This window comes from Protopterus annectens, chromosome 3.part1 (genome assembly GCF_019279795.1).
Source record: "Protopterus annectens isolate FY-2018-M chromosome 3.part1, PAN1.0, whole genome shotgun sequence".
NCBI lineage: Eukaryota > Metazoa > Chordata > Ceratodontiformes > Protopteridae > Protopterus > Protopterus annectens.
The window spans coordinates 239,881,172-239,902,093 of record NC_056732.1 but is presented as its reverse complement, the minus strand read 5'-3'; the positions used below and the strand labels follow the sequence as shown (position 1 = coordinate 239,902,093).

The following is a 20,922-nucleotide window of genomic DNA, read 5'->3' as shown; positions in this document are numbered from 1 at the left end:
GATACCTCATAGGGATTACCATACCTTGTGTATACCTTGTTTAGGGCCTGAGCACGACGTTGTTGGATGCCGCTCTTGTGCTAGGTTTAACAAACGCACTATTAAGAGGAGGTTAGACTGTGCCAGGTTAGTGTTTGGGAAGCGTTGTAATTATAAAATGCCGCCGGATGCTCCGACGCCCGCTTCGACCAAGAAGCGCAAGGACAAAACAGCGAAGCCTAGGGTTGATGAACCGGCAGTCCCGGACGCCGGTTCTTTAGAAGGCTCAGTGGAGCCAGAGGTTTTGCCAGGAGTTTCTATGGAGTCTCAGGCAGAAACTTTACTGTTACAGGATGTGCCTTCTCAGGAGGTAGGCCAGGCTGAGGGGGCTTCTCAGGTAACTGTTCTTCCCTCTCTTCCCAAGGTAGTTAGAGCCTCTCCTTCTGTTGCCAAAACTTCTTTGAGAGGTAGGCCAAGTTCTGCTTCAGTGGGGGCTTCTCCTAGCATTTCGGGTTCTGTACCTAAGAAACATATGCTTAAAATGGCAGAAGATTTGATTACTATGATTAGAGGTTCTATGCCCCCTCCTGATAAGAGGCCTAGGGTGGAACCGGAGTTTTAGTTTTGAACAGTGTTCAGAGGCTTCTGAGTCTTCTGCGGAAGATTTGCAGGAGTTTCCTCCTTATTCTGATTCTGATGTGGATGATTCCACTCCTACAGCTTCTCCTCCTGAGGATTTCTCATTTTCAGAGACTCTGCATTCCATGAGGGAGCACTTTAAATGGGAAGGCCAGGATTACTCTGATTCCAGGAAAAGGCTTAGGGAATTCTTGTTTTTACCCCAGCATAGGCCCTTAGCTATACCTCCTGTGTTGAATGTGGTGGAAGATGTTTTTGCAGAGGCTTCCCTGAACCCTGACTCTTTGCCTCCTGCTCCTGTTAAACCTGATAGGTACTATAGGGTGCCTGAAGCTCATAAGTATTTGTTTAAGAGTCCTAGGGCGGACCCAGAAACTGTTTCTCAGGGGCCTAAAGGTGTTAAGGCCTCTGTGGTTAAAAATCCTGTTCCCACTGATAAAGAGGCAAGGGCTTTGGATAGGTGGGGAAAGAAAGTGTATACTTCTTCCACTCTGGCCATGAGAGCGTTGAATTGTCAGTTTCACATGCTAAAATATCAAAATTATCTCCTTTCACAATTGAAATCTAAGGTGGATGCTTTGGCGGAAGGTATTGAGTGTAAAGAGTTGCTGGATTTGGTTCATGTGTCTGAACAAGTGGGTAAGCATTCTTTGCAATGTGGTTTTGATGCTGTACAGGCCTCCTCGAGGGTGGCTGCCACTAGTTCTGTTCTTCGCAGGCATGCCTGGTTGAGGGATCAGAATTTAGCTGAGCATGTTAAGACAAGGATTTTGGATGCTCCTTTACAGTCTGATGTGTTGTTTGGTTCGCCTGTGGAAGCAGTTTTAAAGAAAATGGAGGACAAAGCTAAGTCTATGCAAACTGTTAAAGATTTTTGCAGGTGCAGCCACCGAAGTTTAGTAGAAATTGGCCTGCTAAGGGGTGGACATATCCTGCTTATGATTCCCAGTCTAGGGGTAGGTCTAGACGTGGTAGGGGCAGAGCTCAAGGTTCTTTTAGGCCTAGAACAGGGAGTTCACCTGCTCAGACTTCTGGTGAGGGCAGGGGTCAGTCCTTTCGTAAACAGACCCAATGACCTGCCTTTTCAGCTGCCAGTAGATTCTCGTCTGGCAGCTCCTTTGGGAGGAAGACTGTCTCTTTTCAAAGAAAATTGGGATTTAATTACTCAAGACAGATGGGTGTTGGATATCATTCACCACGGTTACAGGTTTTATTTCCATACATTGCCCCCTTTCAAAGGCATGCCAGACGTTCCTCCTCCACAAAGAAAAGAGGCTCACAAGCAAATTTCTCAGTTACTCCAGAAGATGGGGGCCATTCAGCCAGTCCCTGTATCAGAAAGGGGCCTCGGATTTTATTCTCGCCTGTTCCTAGTACCAAAGAAGGGGAACACGTGGAGACCAATTTTGGATTTATCTCTCCTCAACACTTATCTGGACATTCCCAAGTTCAAGATGTTGACGTTACAACAGCTTTTACCTCTGCTGGGCAAAGATCACTGGATGGTAACTTTAGATCTCAAGGAAGCTTACCTTCATGTGCCTATAAGGCTAAGTTGCAGGAAGTATCTGCGGTTTCGAGCTGGAAATTCTCATTATCAGTTCTCTGCATTGCCCTTTGGCTTATCTACTGCGCCAGAGTATTCACAAAGGTTCTGGCTCCAGTGATAGCTTACTTCAGGCTACAAGGAATTCAAATCTATCCTTACTTGGACGACTGCCTGATTCTGGCTCAAGAAAAGGAAGACCTTCTACAGCATCTGGAATATGTTATAGCAGTGCTAAGATGCCTAGGGTATTCTGTGAACGAAATAAAGTCCAGTCTAGTACCCTCTCAAGACATGTGCTTTCTGGGTGTGAGACTGAATACAGCAGCCCAGATGGCCTTTTTAACCCCGGACAAACAAAAGAGTCTATCATTTTACTTCCATCAACTATCTCATCAGTCCGTGCTGACTGCAAGGACAGTCCTTCAAGCATTAGGGTTCATGGCATCTTGTATTCTGGTGCTTCCCAATGCCAAACTGCATATGAGGAAGCTACAATGGTATCTCAAAAATGTATGGACACAGCACTGCCAGGATTTGGACACTGTCATTCCAATAATACCTTGCCTTCAAAAAGAATTTTTGTGGTGGGCTCAGGAATGTCACCTAAACAAGGGACTCTCTGTGACCCGGCCAGAGGCGAGTCAGATTTTAACGACAGATGCCTCGGACATTGCTTGGGGAGCTCATCTAAATGGAAAGTGGATACAAGACAAGTGGCCTGCCAGACTACAGCATCTACATATCAACATGAAGGAGATGTTAGCAGTCCAGTTTGCATTAATGGCTTTCAAGGAGTTACTTCTTCCAGGGCAGGTGTTGATTCTAACAGACAACACAACTGTCATGTGGTACATCAACAAGCAAGGGGAACACATTCTTATCCTCTATGCAGGCAAGCAATGATTTTATGGGAGACTGCGCTAAGCTTGCAACTAACTCTTCAGGCAAGGTTTCTGCCAGGAGCACAGAACTCCTTAGCAGATGTGTTAAGCAGACAAATCATGGATCCCCACGAGTGGAAACTGGATCTTCATGTATTTCAGAAATTGACAGTGTCATGGGGAACTCCAGACATAGATCTGTTCGCTTCTCCACTAAACCACCAGCTGCCAAAGTTTTGCACAAAGGGGTTTCATCACACAGCTTGGAAAGTGGATGCTCTGTCTTTCAGTTGGAAAAACCTTCATGTGTATGCCTTTCCACCTCTGCCTCTTCTTCCAAAGGTGCTATTAAAAGTCAGACAAGACAAGCCAAGGATGATTTTGATAGCTCCAGATTGGCCTCGGCAACACTGGTACCCACTACTAAGGAGTCTGGTAAGGAAGCCTCCATGGCCTTTACCTTTGATTCCTCATCTGTTATCTCAGAAGGACGGTCATCTGCTCAATGTCAAGCTTCACTCTCTTCATCTAACAGCCTGGCATATTCTGTGTTGAAACACAGCAGGTCTCAACTTCCTCAACAAGTTTTAAATGTGATTATGGAAGCTAGAAGACCTAGTACAAGGAAAGTGTACGCAGAAAAATGGAAGAGATTTTTATTTTGGAGTACAGCAAAGAATTTGGAGATTTCTGAGCCTAATTTGAGTGTGGCTCTTCAATATCTTACTGAGTTATTGGATAAAGGTTTGTCCTTCTCTTCCATTAAGATTCATGCTGCAGCAATTTCAGCTCACTATGATTGTGACCCACCATTGTTTTCGCATCCTTTGTTCAAGCAGTTTCTTAGAGGGGCAAAGAATATAAGACCCCCACGTAGAGCTCCTACTCCTGCTTGGGATCTCAATTTTGTGTTGGAAAAACTTACTCTACAACCTTTTGAGCCTGCGGCTACTGCTGAATTGAAATACTTGTCATGGAAGACTGCTTTTCTGTTGGCTATTACTTCTGCAAGAAGGGTGTCTGAGTTGCAGGCCCTTATGGCAGTAGAGCCCTTTTGATTTTCCATAAGGATAGGGTATCATTACGCACTAATCCTTCCTTTATGCCTAAGGTGGTTTCTAGTGTGGCTTTAAACCAAACTATTCATTTGCCTACTTTTTATGCAGACCCCCAAAATAAAGGGGAAAAGATTTTGCACACTTTAGATGTACACAGGCAATTGCGTTATTATTTAAGCAGGACTAAGGATTTTAGGCAGTCTCAGCAGTTGTTTGTTTCTTTTGCTTTGAGTTCGCAGGGCAAGCCTGTGTCAAAACAAACTATTTCTAGGTGGATTGGGTTTTGCATTGCATTTTGTTATTCCCATCATGGCAAGGAGATTCCAGCTGGGATTAGGCCTCATTCCACTAGGGCTACTGCCACTTCAACAGCATTTCTAAGGGGTGGCAACTAAGGATATTTTGGAGGCAGCTACTTGGAGTTCAGTGCATACTTTCTCTAAGCATTATCACCTTCCTATCTACTCTAAGTCTAGGGCTGGTTTTGCCACAGCTGTTTTGCAAGGCATGTTGTCAGCTCCTACTTCTTTATGATTTGCCAGCCTCCCTTACCTCTGCTTTGGGATTCTACCCAATAGTAAGGACTGCAGCAATGTGGAACGAAGAACATAGTACAGTTTTGTACCTACCATAAATGTAGATGTTCGAGGATCCACATTGCTGCAGTCCAATTTACCCTCCCTCCTTCCCCTCTGTGTTTAGGGGTGGTTGTGTAGGTGAGGTTATATGTTGTTATTTTTGTATATATTGTACATATTTTTGGTGCAGGTATTTTGGGCCTTGTCTTTTTAGGGTCTTCTGACATCTGGGGCAAGAAAAGACTGAGGATATGACGTCGGTCATGCGCATTAGTACCCTGACGTACTGACGTCAGTCTAATGCGCCCTGACCGACGTCAGCCATATACTCTGGTATTCGGGCCGACTGGACAGCGGACTACCCAATAGTAAGGACTGCAGCAATGTGGATCCTCGAACATCTACATTTATGGTAGGTACAAAACTGTACTTTCCCATGCACGATGCATATGTTGCTGATGTGAAATATAAGAGTTTTCTTGGCAGCATATATTCTGGGAATGTATAGAGTTGCTTCAGTACAAAAAAAATGACTGTAATGATATGTTAAATTATCTTTCAAGTATAAAGCTTAACTTTGGTATATATATGCTTTTAATGAGGTAGTGTAAAATAACACTTTCACCTGTTTAATGTGTTATCTTTGGTGTTTATTCTGGCTAAGAAAGCCATTACTAGAAAATGGAAGACAAACCATCAATAAGAGAAGTAAAAAGATGATTGTAGGGACTGTAAATGGAATTGAGAACTATTAGAAACGTAATTCCTTGGTTAAAAAAAAATTGGACTATGTGATGAGCTCAGACATTGGCTCTGTACATAGCTCGTACGATGTGTATCTATTGAAAGTCAAATGTAAGCATTGACTGTCTGACATGAGGGTAATTTAATAAAACCTAACTATAAAATGGTTGCATCAGCAGCCATTACCAAAATAACAGGTACACCAGGATCACACAATAGGTAAAAATGAAAAAATGTTGTTCATAGTGAAGTACTACTTGCTATTGTTCATAATGGTTAGGACTTTTACCAGTCAAGCTGTTGTCATCCTTCACTCATTGGTCCATGATTCTTCCTGCAGTTGGACAGTTAATCCTGAGATATGATTGGTTGTCTCTTCTGTTTGTTCTTCAATCCTGGCGGTTTCCATCCTCCAGTGCCCCACTTTCGCACCCATGAAACACCCCTTCTCCAAGCCTCTCTGTTTCTCATGTCACAAATGTTGACCTAGGATTCCCAGGGTTGTTCCTTGGCCCTTCTAAAAAAATGGTCACTTGCCACACATGACTAGGCACCCACCAAGTCTAGTTTACAGTGGTTGTGTGCTCTAGGACTTTTGGCTTCTTGTATCCTGTGTTTATTAATTGGCATCACTTGGCAAATCTTCAACTAAACGCCATGGGAATAGAAAGTAATCATGTCCGATTGCCACTTCTTCCTTTTCTGTCTACAAGTAGCTGTGTGTTCCCTGATGCTGGTATTGCCATTCTGGCCTTCTTCCTCCCCCTTCTGACATTGGCCTGTCTTACCAGTTTATCCCCACATCTGCTCCATTTCATTTTTGTAGTCATCTTTCTTTGTCATTACATTGGTGTGTATTTTCCACCCCCATATCTCATGCTCCCTTGCTGAGCTGAATCCTCATTGTGGCTTTACTATTTCTTGAGGTTCCCTGGATGTTTCATTTTTTCAGCAACCCTGTGCTTAACTGCATGCATCTTTTTGGACTTAAGGAACTGCAGATTCCTTCTGTATGCTAAGCCAGCCTCCATCCTTTCGCACAGGTTTGCATGAATTCTTAATTTGTGATTAGCTGATTACCTGGTTTGCATCTGGCCCCACTCAAGCAATTTGCCTTCTGGTCTATGGTTTGGCACATCATATCAATGCCTCTGCCCCTGGCATTCCTTATTTAGTGGACCCTTGGCCCATTGTTAATTTTTTCACATGGCTTCCCTCATTCCTCAGCACTGCCTCTATCTCTTCGAACATCCACCCCAGGCACTTTTTTATAGACGCCATGCCCCAACACTGTGGACTGTTGTCCTTTTTCCCACATGTCAGCACTCTCAGCTGGCACGTTGTGTATTTGTGTTACAGGAGATCCTCAGTTGGTGGTTTGTTTTTTAATGCCTTTGGTGCATAGATTTCCCTTCTGGTATCTTCAGCATCTTCAGTCAGTACACATTTTCTTTCAGTCACTCCCTTGAGACAAACCACAGATGTGTGTGTCAATGTTTTCAATTTTCTGATAAAGTGGTCCTTTTTGTCGATATGACGGCACTTCCTTTCAATAGTTTGTCTCCCCTGTGGCTGGAGGCTGATTATAATTATTAATTTTTTCACTTTTAACTGTATAGGTTAGCCCCCAGGCATTAAATTGATTCCCATAGCTTGCCATATTCCACCATCCCAAATCAGCAGCTGTTCCACCATTCATAGTAACCTGTGTAGACCTGACCAATTTCTCTATTGATCTCATTTCTTATGCGTACAGCTAGCCATTGATGGGCTCTCCTTTTTACTCTCTGAGGAGCAGATTGTTCAACCCCTGCTTGCTATAAAATTCAGTAATATGTAGATCATTCATTGGCCATTACTTGCAGAGCTTTTGTTTATTTTTAAATGTAAACAGTGTGTCAGTTTTAACCATCTTTTTAGAACAGTTTTGATTATCTTTATTTTTGACTTGTATTGCATTATTTAAAAGGATTGGAAGGAGTAACAAATGTTAATGTTGGAGAAAAGTACTTTTTTATAACTTTTTCTGTTAATTTATGTTTGGATGTATGCATTTGTTTCTCCAAACATTCATTCAAAATGTATTCAAGTAAAATGTACATATATTTGGAACTGCTCACCTTGCAAATCTTTGAATGGCCTAGATAATCCCATCCTAGCTGTTGCAGTGTCCTTCCTTATTTTTTACATCCTTCCGTCTGTTTCATCATTTCTTCTTTTTTCACAGCACATTGTCTATTTTTACCTGAAGCTTATCTCCCTCTTATTTTTGGGGGCCATTATTCATGGGTAGAGTTTTGCAATTGGGAATGGCAGGTATGCAGTAAAAGCATCACACACACTAGAGTCAAACCCGATCACAGTCCCCATGCTAAAGGAGATTGCCTGCTGCTAAGCAAAAAGGTATGTGGAGTAGTCCAAATAAGCAGTCCTTCTGTAAATCAGGGTGAAACCACTTCAGTCATTGATTAAGAAGTTATGAGCTGTAGAAACCACAACCACTTCATCACTGCCAAAACGCGTGCACGCTCAACTGTGGCCTAACTGCATCCAAAATTAACTCAAAGCTCTGATCATAGTATAAAATTTGTTGCTTGGTGTTGCATGGCTGGCCAACATCTTCATCATGTGGTGCAAAAATATTTGGAAACTGACATGTTACAGTTCTTCAGAGTTTACATTGGACTAATATTCAAACAAGCACTAGAGTAAAGCCGCACTTGCTTCACGTCCCACCCCACTGATGACACAAGCCTTTAAGTGTGAGGAAAAAAGAGCACAAACCCTTCTCATTTAAAAATGCCATTTCTCAGCAGACGTGGACATCTGAGCCACATGTGTATATTATTCTGGCCATGATGAAGCGGCACTAAGAACAGTGCTGTGTATATGTAAAAGCCTATGCAATGCATATTCTGTTGGTGTGTAACATGTCAGTGATGGTGTTAGGGGTGTGTGTCGTTATCTCGAGTCATAAAATGAAGTTGCAGTAGTATAATGTCCTGATGTGTACATTGACATTGACGTATATTTTCTTTAAGTTTTTTTTTTTCTTCCCTCCAACTAAGCAAGTATCATGTAGGAGGATTCTGTGATGTGTGTACTACCTATTAACATTTTTACATGACGGCGCATGTACATCTTTGGCACCTTCAGTTAAGTGTATAGAGGCAATTCACATTGTGCATGTAGTCCGCAATCCAGGTCAGCCATTTTATAATGTTAGGGCACTACTATTTGTGAATTTTGCTGCCAGCAAGTGCATGTACCCAACCAGTGCATGCGGCCCATGTGTAGGGCTACATACTGTGTTTGTGAATCTGTTGGGTCACAAACAGAATGCAGGAAATAATGGTGGATGGCAGTATCTCCTTCATAAGATCTGTTACTAGTGGTGTACCCCTGGGTTCAGTCATTGGGCCACTCCTCTTTGCATTTACTTCTAGCAGGTCAAAGCTAATGTTAAGGATTCGTGGCTGACCAGCTTTGCACATTACTGCAAACCTGGTGCCATAATAACCTCCCAAGAGGACACCATGATACTCTGAGGTCCTAGCTGGTAGACTAAAACTAAATGTCAACATGACTTCTGTTGTAACAATGACATTGACAACACACCCCTGAAAATTTTGTAGTCAAGCATTTGGGAACCTGTCTCTGCAGCAAACTGTACTTTGATCAGCATGTATCCATTATTGTAAGATGCGCAATAAAAATGGACTTCCTTATGTTTAAAGGTATGACGTCCCACTCCAGGGATATAACCATTCCACTGTACTTGGAACTCATTAGGTTTGCCATTTAGTTTAATGCCTCTCTTATGTATGTGTGCAAATGTTTGTTTGAATGCAGTGTTTCCTTCCTAGGAAAATCAAGAGCCTAAATCCTAAAACCTTTGTGGACTATTTCAAAGCCTTCTCCCGCTTCTCAGTATCACGCAGGCTATTGAGGAGCAACTTCTGCCTCGCATATGGGGAGTCACGTTGATTGACACCTTACACCTTTACCCCTTCATCAAAAGCTATGAAAATATTTCACCAAAAGTACTTTTGCTAAACCTGTTGACTAAATCTCTCTCGTTTTGTTTTTGCAAGGGGCACCCCCCAACTTAAAATATACCTACTCTGAGATTGCACAGCAGTAGAGAAAAGGGAATTCTCCACTATCTGTAAAACGTTTTGTTTTTGCAAGGGGCACCCCCCAACTTAAAATATACCTACTCTGAGATTGCACAGCAGTAGAGAAAAGGGAATTCTCCACTATCTGTAAAACATTCACTGAAATGGCAGTTGCTGAAACTGCTGCCAATCTACTGACAGGCTCACGCATATAGAGCCTCAACCAACCAACCCTATCTTCACAGACTTATTGCACATTTACAAGTCCAGTGGTGGTATAAACATGTGCTCAGAGGATTGCTATCTTTTCCGGAGAATAAATGGAACATGTTGGAGGAATAGTTATGCACCACAGAGAATTCCTCTTATTTGGAACAGTCTTCTACTCCACGTAAAACAAGTACTTCTCTTGTCCAATTCAAACGTAATTTGGATGAATGGTCATGTAACTAGAATGTTACCCCTGGTTTAGCACTCTTGTCCCTCATGGATAGAAGCAAGCAAATTGTAAATCTCCCAACATAGGTTCATACTAGGCTATCTGCCCTAGGGCATTTATAAGCCTAGCCAGTGTGTGTTTGGCTTTCGCCACTCATTTTAAATTAATTTTGCTATGCCCTTTTTCGAGGTTAGTATACTGTGCCTCTGTCTAACAGTGACACAGAAGTGATACCCGGGGTAAACCTACGATCTCCCATCCACTCATCAAGATTCCTCTTGAAGAGAGTCAATGAGGGACTCTGCCTAACCTGGACTGGGATTTTATTCCAGAGTGAAGCGAGCCTCTGGGTTATGAATCTGTCCCTCCAGCATATCCTATTTATTTCAGTGCTGAGGTTCAAGTCTCATGGGATTTGGACTTTCTGAGGTGCAGCATGTCCATTAATTCCGGGTTGGACATGGCTTTATACGTCAGGCACAGATTGCCTCTGAGCAGGCGGTATGCCACTGAGTAGAGCTGGAGTTTCTTTAACCGGGCAGCATATGGCATCTGTTTGAGCCCTTTTGATCCTCTTGGTGAGGTACTTTTGGGGTCTTTCCAGTTGCAGGTGTCTGGTAAGGTACATCCCAAAAGGGTCATTGTACTCAATTATGGGCCTGATGAGGGATGAGTAAAGAGGCACAATGACCTCCCCTGATCTAGATGTGAATCCCTTCATGATTAGGTGGGCTATATAAAATGTTTTTCTAACCACTTTGGCCACGTGGTTGTCAAATGAGAGATTGCTATCAACTTGGGTCCCCAGGTCCCTAATTGCTTCTTCTGTACTTTAATGGATTATCACCTATGTGGTAATTTGTGGGCACTTTGTTTTTGCCAAAGGGGATGACTATACACTTTTTGGCGTTTAGCTTGAGGCCATGGCTCTGGCACCAGTTGTCTGTTTCTATGAGGCCCTTTTGGAGGATGCTTGTGTTGGCTGGAGAGTCTATTATGACACCCAGTTTGCAGTCATCTGCAAACTTGGTCAGCCACAGTCCTTCCGTGTTGGCCTGTACCTCCGAGAAATATATACCAAACAAGAGAGGTCCCAGGACTGTGCCTTGTGGGACGCCACTTGTAACTGGTTTGGAGTCTGACATGGCTCCAGCAATTCTAACCATGTGGGTTCTGTCCTTGAGCCAGTTTGCAACCCATCTAGTGACATAGGGGTTTATATTTAAGCTGGTGATCTTATCTATAATGTCCGAGTGGGGTATTGTATTGAAGGCTTTTGCGAGGTCTGGATAGACTGTGTGGACCACCTTCCCCTCGTCAATGGCCTTGGTGACTGTTTCAAAGAAATCGACCAGGCTTAAGAGGCAGGATCTGCCCTTAACAAAGCCGAACTGGGTAGGATCCTGTGTCTGTAGGTCTCCAATATCTTTATTTATGAGGTCCATGATGATCATTTCCATAGCTTTGCAGACCAAGCTAAGTCAGGTTTATGGGGCGATAGTTTCCAGGATCCGTTGAGGGACCACTGTTACTGTACGCCACTCTTTGGGTACATATCCTGTAGTGAGGCTGAGATTGAACAGTAGTTTTATGTTTGGGTTTAGCTCTTCTTGGAGTTCATGTAGGACGCAGCCCGGGACACCGTTTGGTCCCATTGATGCTGTGTTTTTTGCTTTGGAGAGGGCGGCTCTTACCTGAGCATCTGAGATGTCAGGGGGGCAGCACTCTGCTGGGATGGATATTTGCCCTTTTGGTGGGGGGGGGGAGTTTGCGCTGAACCTGTCAGCTAGGATGTTGGCAATGTCTGTGGGTTTGGTGTATTTTTTTGTCATTTTGGACTAATTCTGAGCATATCTTGGAATTCCCACCCAGGTTCCTAACATAACTAAAGAAAGCCTTGTGATTATCCTTAGTGTCCTGTGCAATTTTTCTCTCGAAGCTGGCCTTAGACGATTGTGCCTGTATTTTTTTGCTAATACTGATCAGAGATGCCTTCCCTTTTTGGGATTTTGTTTATCATGTAGTAGCTTCCACCTTCTATTGTATAGTTTGTTTATGGCTGGAGTCCATAAATTCTAGGAACCTTTGGGCTAGGGTGTTGGAGCTAGAGTAATGCTCCCAGTCTGTTTGGGTAGTTGAAGTCACCCAATATAATGGTGTTTGGAGAGATCTTCATATTTTCCAGTGTTCCCAGGAAGGCCGAGTGGGGTTCCTGGGTTTGGGAGGGTGGTCTGTAGCAGGCTATAAACTGGAAGGCAGTTTTACCCACTGTTAGTTGCACATGGATAGTCTCTGATGCTTCATGCTGTGCCACCAACCTGGAGGTGTGGGTATCTTTGACGAATATTGATACTCCCCCTCCTTTTGTGGTTCGGTCCAAGTTTTGGGGCCGAAAAGCATGATATGAGTTATAACCTGGTAGTGCTGGGGTGCTCTCGGGAGCCTTGAACCAGGTTTCTGTTACTGAACAAATGTCAATGTTCTCCATGCTAAGGAGAGTTTTGAGTGCGTGCATCTTAGACTTCTGGCGTTGTGTAGCATTACTATTAGTTTCTTATCCCTTGTGATACCTATGGAGGTGGGTTTGTCTTTTGAGCCTTGCCTAAAAAAGGCACTATGGGGGTAGCAAGAGCCTTTGCCAATATCCGAAAGCCCAGGAGTGACAGGTGCAAGCCGTCCCTAGCGAAGCATCGTGGCTTGTTGCGCATGTCATCCCAGGCTGACAGGCATTGGACCCCCTTTGAATGACACCAATACTTAAGCCAGTTGTTGAAATTGATCATCTTGTCTTCATATTGTGGCATCACTCTTGGTGAGGGTAAGATGCTACTCAAGGTCCGGGTCATACCGGCCTGGGCTACATGCTCCGAGAGCTCCTCTGTCTCTTTTCATGTAGTCCAGGGAGGTACGTCTTGGGTCATTCACACCAGCATGGACAATGACTGAGTCATATTTGTACTTGCCTTGGAGTGACCCGAGTGCTTGTGTTATGTGGTGGATCCTAGCGCCCGACAGGCAGCTCACCATGACCTTCTCCTTGTTCAGCCTGGTGAGCGGGACGTCAGTGTGCCTGACTATAGAGTCACCTATTACAAGTGTATCAGGTGTGTTGTTTAGCCTTAAGGGCTGTGACTGTTCGGCACAGTGGCTTTGTGAGCTATGTGTTGCACATGTTTTGTTTTGTGGTAGCGGTTGCTTGGGTGTCTGCTTTGGAGGTCTCTGCTGGTTAGGCAGATTTTTATTTAGAGCCTCCGAGTATGTTTTTGTGTGTTTGTGTTTGGTTTGCTGTCGTGGTAGGTCTATGTGAGACTGGAATTGTAGTGAGTGTGGTTTCCTTCTCCTCCTGACTGGTTACGCCAGTACTGAGTTGAGAGAGCTTGGCCTCCAGTTTGCCTATATGGTTGCATCTCTCACATGTGTTGGAATTTGTTGGGAGGAGGAGAGGGTTGTCTGTGTACATGAGGCAGTTGTAACATTGCCTCAAGATTCCCAGATTCACCAGCTGGACCGGAGAGGAGATTGACAACTGACCTTTGGACATGCTAGAATAGTATTGGGAATTCCTTTATAATTGAAAAAAAGGGCCAATGGGGAACAAGGTACTCAAGGGGAGTTTGTGAGGGTGTAGTGCTTTTAATTTTTTAGTGCTGACTTTTATATAATTGCTTTAGTGAGCAAGTGCCAGGTGACTTAAATGCAATGTGTTACAGGTAACTTAAATGCAAAAACGACAAACAGTAACTTTCTTTCAAGTGAAACATGGAAATAAGTACAGTAAGCAATGCAGATATCACTAGGGATCCACAGAAGTGCTGAAAAGCCGCGTTTTAGGTGGAATTAGTGTTTCTTTGGACATGCTAGAATAGTATTGGGAATTCCTTTATAATTGAAAAAAGGGCCAATGGGGAACAAGGTACTCAAGGGGAGTTTGTGAGGGTGTAGTGCTTTTAATTTTTTAGTGCTGACTTTTATATAATTGCTTTAGTGAGCAAGTGCCAGGTGACTTAAATGCAATGTGTTACAGGTAACTTAAATGCAAAAACGACAAACAGTAACTTTCTTTCAAGTGAAACATGGAAATAAGTACAGTAAGCAATGCAGATATCACTAGGGATCCACAGAAGTGCTGAAAAGCCGCGTTTTAGGTGGAATTAGTGTTTCAGGGAAATAACAAGCAAACAAACAAGCATACAAACAAAGCTAGATTCAGCAGGCCTGGATCTAGTCTATGCTACAGCAAACAAGGTGTACCAATTTCAGTAAGGAACAGTTCAAATATGCAGACACTATAAGCTTGTACTTGTACATATACCTGTAGTCATCTGTGGGTTATTTGTAAGCAAAATATAAAGGCTAAAAACTACAACGGAAATGGAAGGCTAGGCTTCTTAATGATTCTTGCAGATCAGTAGGCTAGTGGCACTAAGTCAGAGAGTTCTGTATTCGGAGTAAATTTAATATAGTGATTTATCACAGTCATGCAACTTGTATCACTTAAATGAATGTTTTTATTTTTTGATACAAATGTACTCACACATTGTGTTCATTTCGCTCTTGTAACACGCATAACTTGCATTAAGCTGAGTGTTACGTGGGGGTTGGTATAATGATTAAGCTGTTTGTGAATGTAAGGTAAAGTACAGGGTTTGATACTCTCCTATGAAAGAGAAATTGGCTAGGCTAAAAATGACTGACAAATAGTTTAAGAATTACCTATGAACTTATAAATAGCATGTTTTTTGCAGAATATACCCAGCTAATACTTGCAAGGTATTTGAAAACATTACACTGTCAGGCACAGTAGCACTAATTTAATACTGGGGTGTGAGTTGTGTAATATTTACCCACTTGTGCTTCCGTTAAACCATATGCACTCTGCCCCTTTTGGTTTAGCTGCAGCATGTGTAGGTAAAATACTGCAGAAATTGTACTCCCATTACTTGTTATTGCTTAAATATTGAGTCTGTTTGGTATTTGTTTATTTTAGTCTTATGATATTTTGAACCCAGATGTGCATTGCAAATCCTTGGAACACATCATGAGTGTGATAGCTGCCATTTTCCAGCATGACACTAAGATGATTTCCTCTTCATTTGTCTGCTAAAGTTGATATTACTGTAGGACTATTGACCAGCTGATCTAGAAGAAGATCTTTTAGTTTAATGACCTGACATCAAAAAGTCCCCATACTAAGCTCTGGTTGAAAGTGGGAAGGTTGAATAGTTAGGGGAGAGGATATAGTATCTTGCAGGTTGCACCCCCTACTAATAGTGGGTGGTAAAATGTAGCATGTGTTACTGTCCTCTCGTTTCCCTTTGTTTTTCTTGCCATACCCATATAACACAGACATTAGGTCAGTGCATGTAATGTTTCTTGAACAGAGGCAGCATCATGCTGCCTAACACATCCTTGAGTATGTTAGTGTACATGTCCCTAATGTATATGTAAGGTCTAAAACTTCCGTGGTTTGTATCGGTGTGAAGATGAGAGCTTTAGCCATCTCATGCCTCCTTCCCACCCAGCATTCTTCAGATAGTTAATCTTCTGGTAGTCATAGATAGCCTAGTACTAATCTATGAACCTAACTGCTCTTGCGAGCCATTTTTTTCAGCCTAGCCAATTATCCCGTGTGAGACTCAAACCCTGCATCTTGTGTTTGTAAGGCAAGCACCTTAACCATTAGGCCACCCTCTGGCTTCTATTCCTCTCCAGTGATTTAACATGTGACCTCTTTGCCCAAGTTACATGTTGGTTCCTGGCATCAAAGGCAACACATTGTGTGCCACTGAAATGCTGTTGTCATGTTTCCTTTCTTAGATAAACATTTAAAAATGTCATTGCCCAGTACATGTTTTAAACTGACTTCCCTGAGGAGGTAACAAGTTTTATAAGAATTTTTGAACTACAGCAGCAGGGTGTGTTCTTATGCTTTAAACAATGAATTGTGTGCATTACTGTGATGATGGATTTTTTGATCGAAGTACACAGCCAGTAACAGAAATCCTGTCACCTTTGTACAATAAAAGGTTAATGGTTTGTGGCATAAAACAGACCAGTAACAGAAATCCTGTCACCTTTGTACAATAAAAGGTTAATGGTTTGTGGCATAAAACAGAGGGCAATGTCACAATGAACGAAACGGGTCATTGGTAGCGGTACAGTATCTTGCATGTTGATTTATTAAAAGTTTAGATAGATTTTCTGTTAAGGTACGGTCTATAGCTGCATAGTTCTTCACCCTCAAATGTTTAGTTGGCTGTTCTTCACCCTCAAATGTTTAGTTGGTTTGACAGATGAAACAATTTGTTTTGGTCAGGGCAGCCCCTGAAAAGTGTGTTAGAGCTGAACACTTGCAGCACTTTCTGTACTCTTTACATACAATGACACACCCCTTAGGAGGAAGGTTCACATTTTTGAGTTTTTCACATTAGAACCTAGAAATCAATTCTCCATGTAGCATATTCATTGTTCTCCAATCATATCTAATATCTGCTTGGATTCAGCTGTACTATTTCAGCAGGCTTTGTAATATACATTTTCTGTGTAGGAAGTAAACTTGCAAAAATGAGACCGTCCTGTGATTACTGCTTCACTGTTGTGCTGCCATTTACTCTTTCTTTTCATTTGTATTCGAAAATGGTACTAACATGTCCAATCTCCGTGCACCTTGATAGCATTCCTACCTTGAGTGTTATGTTTATTTATTGGGTGTATGTTTACATTTGTTGAGCATCTGTCAGTATCTTGATAACCAAAGTAAAGCAAACATAATTTACTTTTCTGTTGTCATGCTCTGAGTACCCACTACCCTATAGTAGTAGCATTGAGCGATGTTCATTTCACATCACCTGACCAGTTAGTGTCTATCGTAAAACAAAGTATCTTTGTATATATTGGAACATTTTCCCTTTGATGGGTGGAATGTCTGTTCCTTCACTTTTTTCTCACATCTGGTGACACCGCTGAATGCCAGATTCTCTGTTGTGACTGTTCTTTGCCCTACTCACTTGCAGGTATGCAGTCTTTAGCCGTTATTCACTTCAAAAAAGTTCTCAATTTTTTACTTCCTTAATTAAACTGGACTGTTGCCTTCTGTTATGCCATTACCTGATCATCCCTTCATGGCTTACTGTCCATTGTTACCGGATTCCCTACATCCCTAGGCCTTTGTGGTCAGGAGTTTATAATTAGACCATGAAGTGGCTGCAGAAGGCTAGAATAATCTAATGTGCACCCTGATGACATTCCCTCCCCCTGAGGTGTCATCATGTTTTATTTATTAAGTATTATATTTATTAAATGGGAATGTCTGGCTGGGAAATCCCATTTTCAGTGGAGTCCCAGGGATATAATTTCATCATATACATATTTGTTGCAGTCCTTATAGCTGACGATATTTTTCTGTCCGTTGTTTCTTTACAACCTCATAAGTTTTCTTTTCAGACACTGATTTAATCAATCCTTGAGTGAATCTTCTCCACTATGAATTCTGTTAAATCCGATACGGAAATACCTGCTGTGTATATAGAGTAAATACCTTTAAATGCTAATGAGCTAGGTACAGAGATTAGCATGTCATGTGGTACCACAGAACTTGCTGAGCTATCAGTTTTCAACCATAGGCTACATTTGCTGAGTGTTATTTTGAAGCCTCCTGATTGACTGCTGTTACTGTCCTTTTTACTCTACTAATCATCTTGTTCCTGTAATTAGGATTGTGACCTTTTTTGTTTTTCTTTTTGTAAATTGTAGAGGTACTTGTGCTTTTTTATCTGTTTAACGTTTGTAGTCTTTTTCCCTCTCCCCCTGTGAACCTGGGTTACACTACACATGGTTTCCTAGTGAAAATTTTAAATAAGAGTAGCTGCTACATCTGCTGTAGTTGAAGCTGTGACATGGATTTCTCTACACAGGTTGTGTGTTTTTTATGAAGTGAGCAACAAGAAAGACCCATCGAAGCTTGAGTCTTCACTGTGTAATACCTTAAAGATGGTACCTAAATGCACAAAACCAATTTTTCTTTTCACACAAAAGTGTTAGCAAGTATTTTTGTTTAGCTGTGAAAAGAAAAAATCGTTTTGCAACCTTTAGAAAATGAGACTTTTTTAAAGGTCTCTTCTAAACTCAGAAGATTAAACTTGCATTAATATTAATGGCTGGGCATGAGGCGTTTACCTCATTCTAGGTTCCATCTCCAGTTATGCTGGATTAGCATAGGTAAGCCATTGTGTTTTAGTTATATAATTCTCAAATCTGTTTACTTAATGTTAATGCAGTGAACACCACTTTGTATCTTTAGTCCTCACCATTTGGAAGATATCTTTTAAATGTCTAATTTTCTAAAAACTGCAAAACTAAATTTTCCTTTTACACAGAAAAGTAGCAACATGAATTAAGGTACATGCAAAACCGTGTGTGTGTGAAAACAAAAACTCTCTTAGGCATTATCTTCCACCTCCTATAGTGGAGGCCCATTGGATATATGCAAATGAACCCTTATGGACATGCACTGTTTCAGCTACATGGCTTCCGAATGCCCATTTATTTATTTATTTTTAAGTATCTGTTGGTGCATTCAGGACACAAGGTCATACCCCCACTAGCTGTACCTGTAGTTTACTGTGTGACCTTTTTACTCTTTGGTTTGGATTTGTAAAGTGGATGCCTTGTCCACAAGTAGGGAGAAAGGATTGCCCAGCAGGGAAAAGTATTCCTTTTTCAGATTTGACATATTGCTTTAAATTCTGCTCATTTGTTTTACCTCTGCGGGGTTCCTACTCTAAGATGGATTGTTTGTGTTAGGTGCTTGCCATAACAATGAGAGTAAATGTTGCATCACTTGTGGTAGTTTCCCACCATTCCCAGTTTTATTTTTATCAACTCGGACCATGTAAATAGTTATTGAAAATATTTATATACATTAAAAACTGAAGTTAATATAAATTAGCATTATCTTAGCTTGTTCATTGGATTCCATTAGATGGAGATAAGACTGCAAAATTTTATTTTCAAAGTTCTGTTTTGAGCGGCTTGGCAATTTATAGAGTTGTGTTTTAAATAGTGGGTCCTACTTACCAGTTGTGTGGTTTAAAACAAACAAATGTTTACTCAGTGTATACTTGCTACTCATCTCTGCATGAAGAAGTGTAAAACATAGATGATTTTGTTCGGTGCGCTGATTGTAACCAAGTTAAGTTGTCAAAGAAGTGATTTGAGAAATTCACCCAAAGAGCCAAGCTTGAGAGAGCTTAATTTCTTGAATACATTAATAAATACTTAATGACCCACTTGATGACCCAGTCGTAATCTGTTGTAGTGCAATGGGAGTTGAAGCTGCCACAATACTTTGTGCCAACAAGCCAGGAAAAAAGCAAAATACCGAAAACCTGAAGAATAGCAAATCTCGAAGATTGCTGTTCTCATTTTAAAATTCCTTTTTTTGCAAAGGGAGCAAACCATCAGCCCCAAACTTGTATATAGCAACTCCAGGATCACCATACCAAAGAGAAAAGGGAATATTCTGATTAAATAGCCATTTCAGACTTGGTATATGTAAGTCCATTTTTTGACCTTTCAGTTTCCATGTTTTGGGACTCCGTCTAGCGGATCCTGATGTTTCAAATGATTACTATTCAGTCTGTTGCCACATTTCTTTATTCAAATGTTAACTTGACTAAGGGAAAAAAGTACTAATTTGCTTGAGCAGTTGTAGGAGTTGGAGGTGGATCTGTGCAGCCTTTTGAATAAAGCACAGTGTCCGTTGTAAATTAAGTCTGATTTTTATAGTTTACCTCATGCCTTTGTACTTTCACTCATGCTTCTCAGCAAATCATCATTTAATATATGTACCGTTTGTGACACTTGTCTCGAGTACAGTTTCAGCCATTCTCACATGGAGGGAGAGTGGCTGTGTTCTCTCCTTCCCTTTCTCGCTCTCGCTGTGACTTTTGCAGTAATGGCCCTCAACCACCCTTTATTTTCACTCTTATTTCCTTTGCTAGTGGTGATGCCATATTCTTGTCTTATTTTCTTACATACGTTTGAATGTTTGTTCTTCTGTATGTTGTACTGTTTGTTACAAGATGAAAGGGGTTGGACTTAAGGGGGCCTGGCTGTAGGGGCTTAAGTGTGGTGATCTGTCCCAGTGTCGGGTGGGAAGTGCCCTATAGTTATTAATGACTTTTTGTACACCATATAGGAAAAGGGCCTAATGTGTTAATTCTTTTTGATCAGATTTAAGCTTTGACAGAAGTCCTTTGAGAGGAACTCTTGTGATAACTTGTAATGAAATGTGGCAAGAAGTTGTGCACCGTAATGAATTCTCGTGGTGGTGGTGTAATAGAAATGTATTTATTCACTTGTAACTGGGTAGGTATGCTGATCACAGTTGACTCTTTTCAGGTATGACCTTGGCCATCCAGATGAACAAGAAGGTCAAATACAGCAAGGTAAGTGATACTGTGCAAGTAAACCAGGTGTTTGCATTTTACAAACAGAAGCAGCATGCAGAAGAGTTTTGGTGTGAAGTTATATGTCAACATCCAAGTACTTATAACTTTTAAGTTGTAACTTTTAACTTAAAAGCTATATAGAATGCATGCATCTGCTAACTGAGCGTACTAGAGAGAGGAAGAACAAATTGTAAGCATTGTTGACGCACACCATTTTTAGCTGTTAAAAGCATCTAACTGGCACGCTTGAATGAGCTGAATAAATAAGTAGATACAAGGAAACCATTCAAAAAATTTCCACCACAAAAAGACCCTAGTTGCTAACTTTCAGGTTGCTTTAGTAATCTTGGTTAAACAAGGCAGCTGCAGCTGCCTGTTATGGTCCTTCAGCATGAGATTATTTGTTTGGGATTGGCAAAGGTCATTGTAAACAAAAAATGTGTACAATTGTATTCATTGCTGATTCTCTCACGGTCAGGCATCAAC

The 20,922-nt window shown here is 41.6% G+C and overlaps 1 protein-coding gene across 1 annotated transcript in view; it reads left to right on the top strand.

The window, feature by feature from the left end:
• The window catches only part of ATP2C1 (ATPase secretory pathway Ca2+ transporting 1), a gene marked incomplete in the record, with an annotated part of 2,099,819 nt that overhangs the window by 17,797 nt on the left and 2,061,100 nt on the right, over window positions 1-20,922 (top strand). The window contains 1 exon segment of the mRNA XM_044066734.1: window positions 20,387-20,433. Within this exon segment, the coding sequence (XP_043922669.1) occupies window positions 20,387-20,433 (47 nt within the window).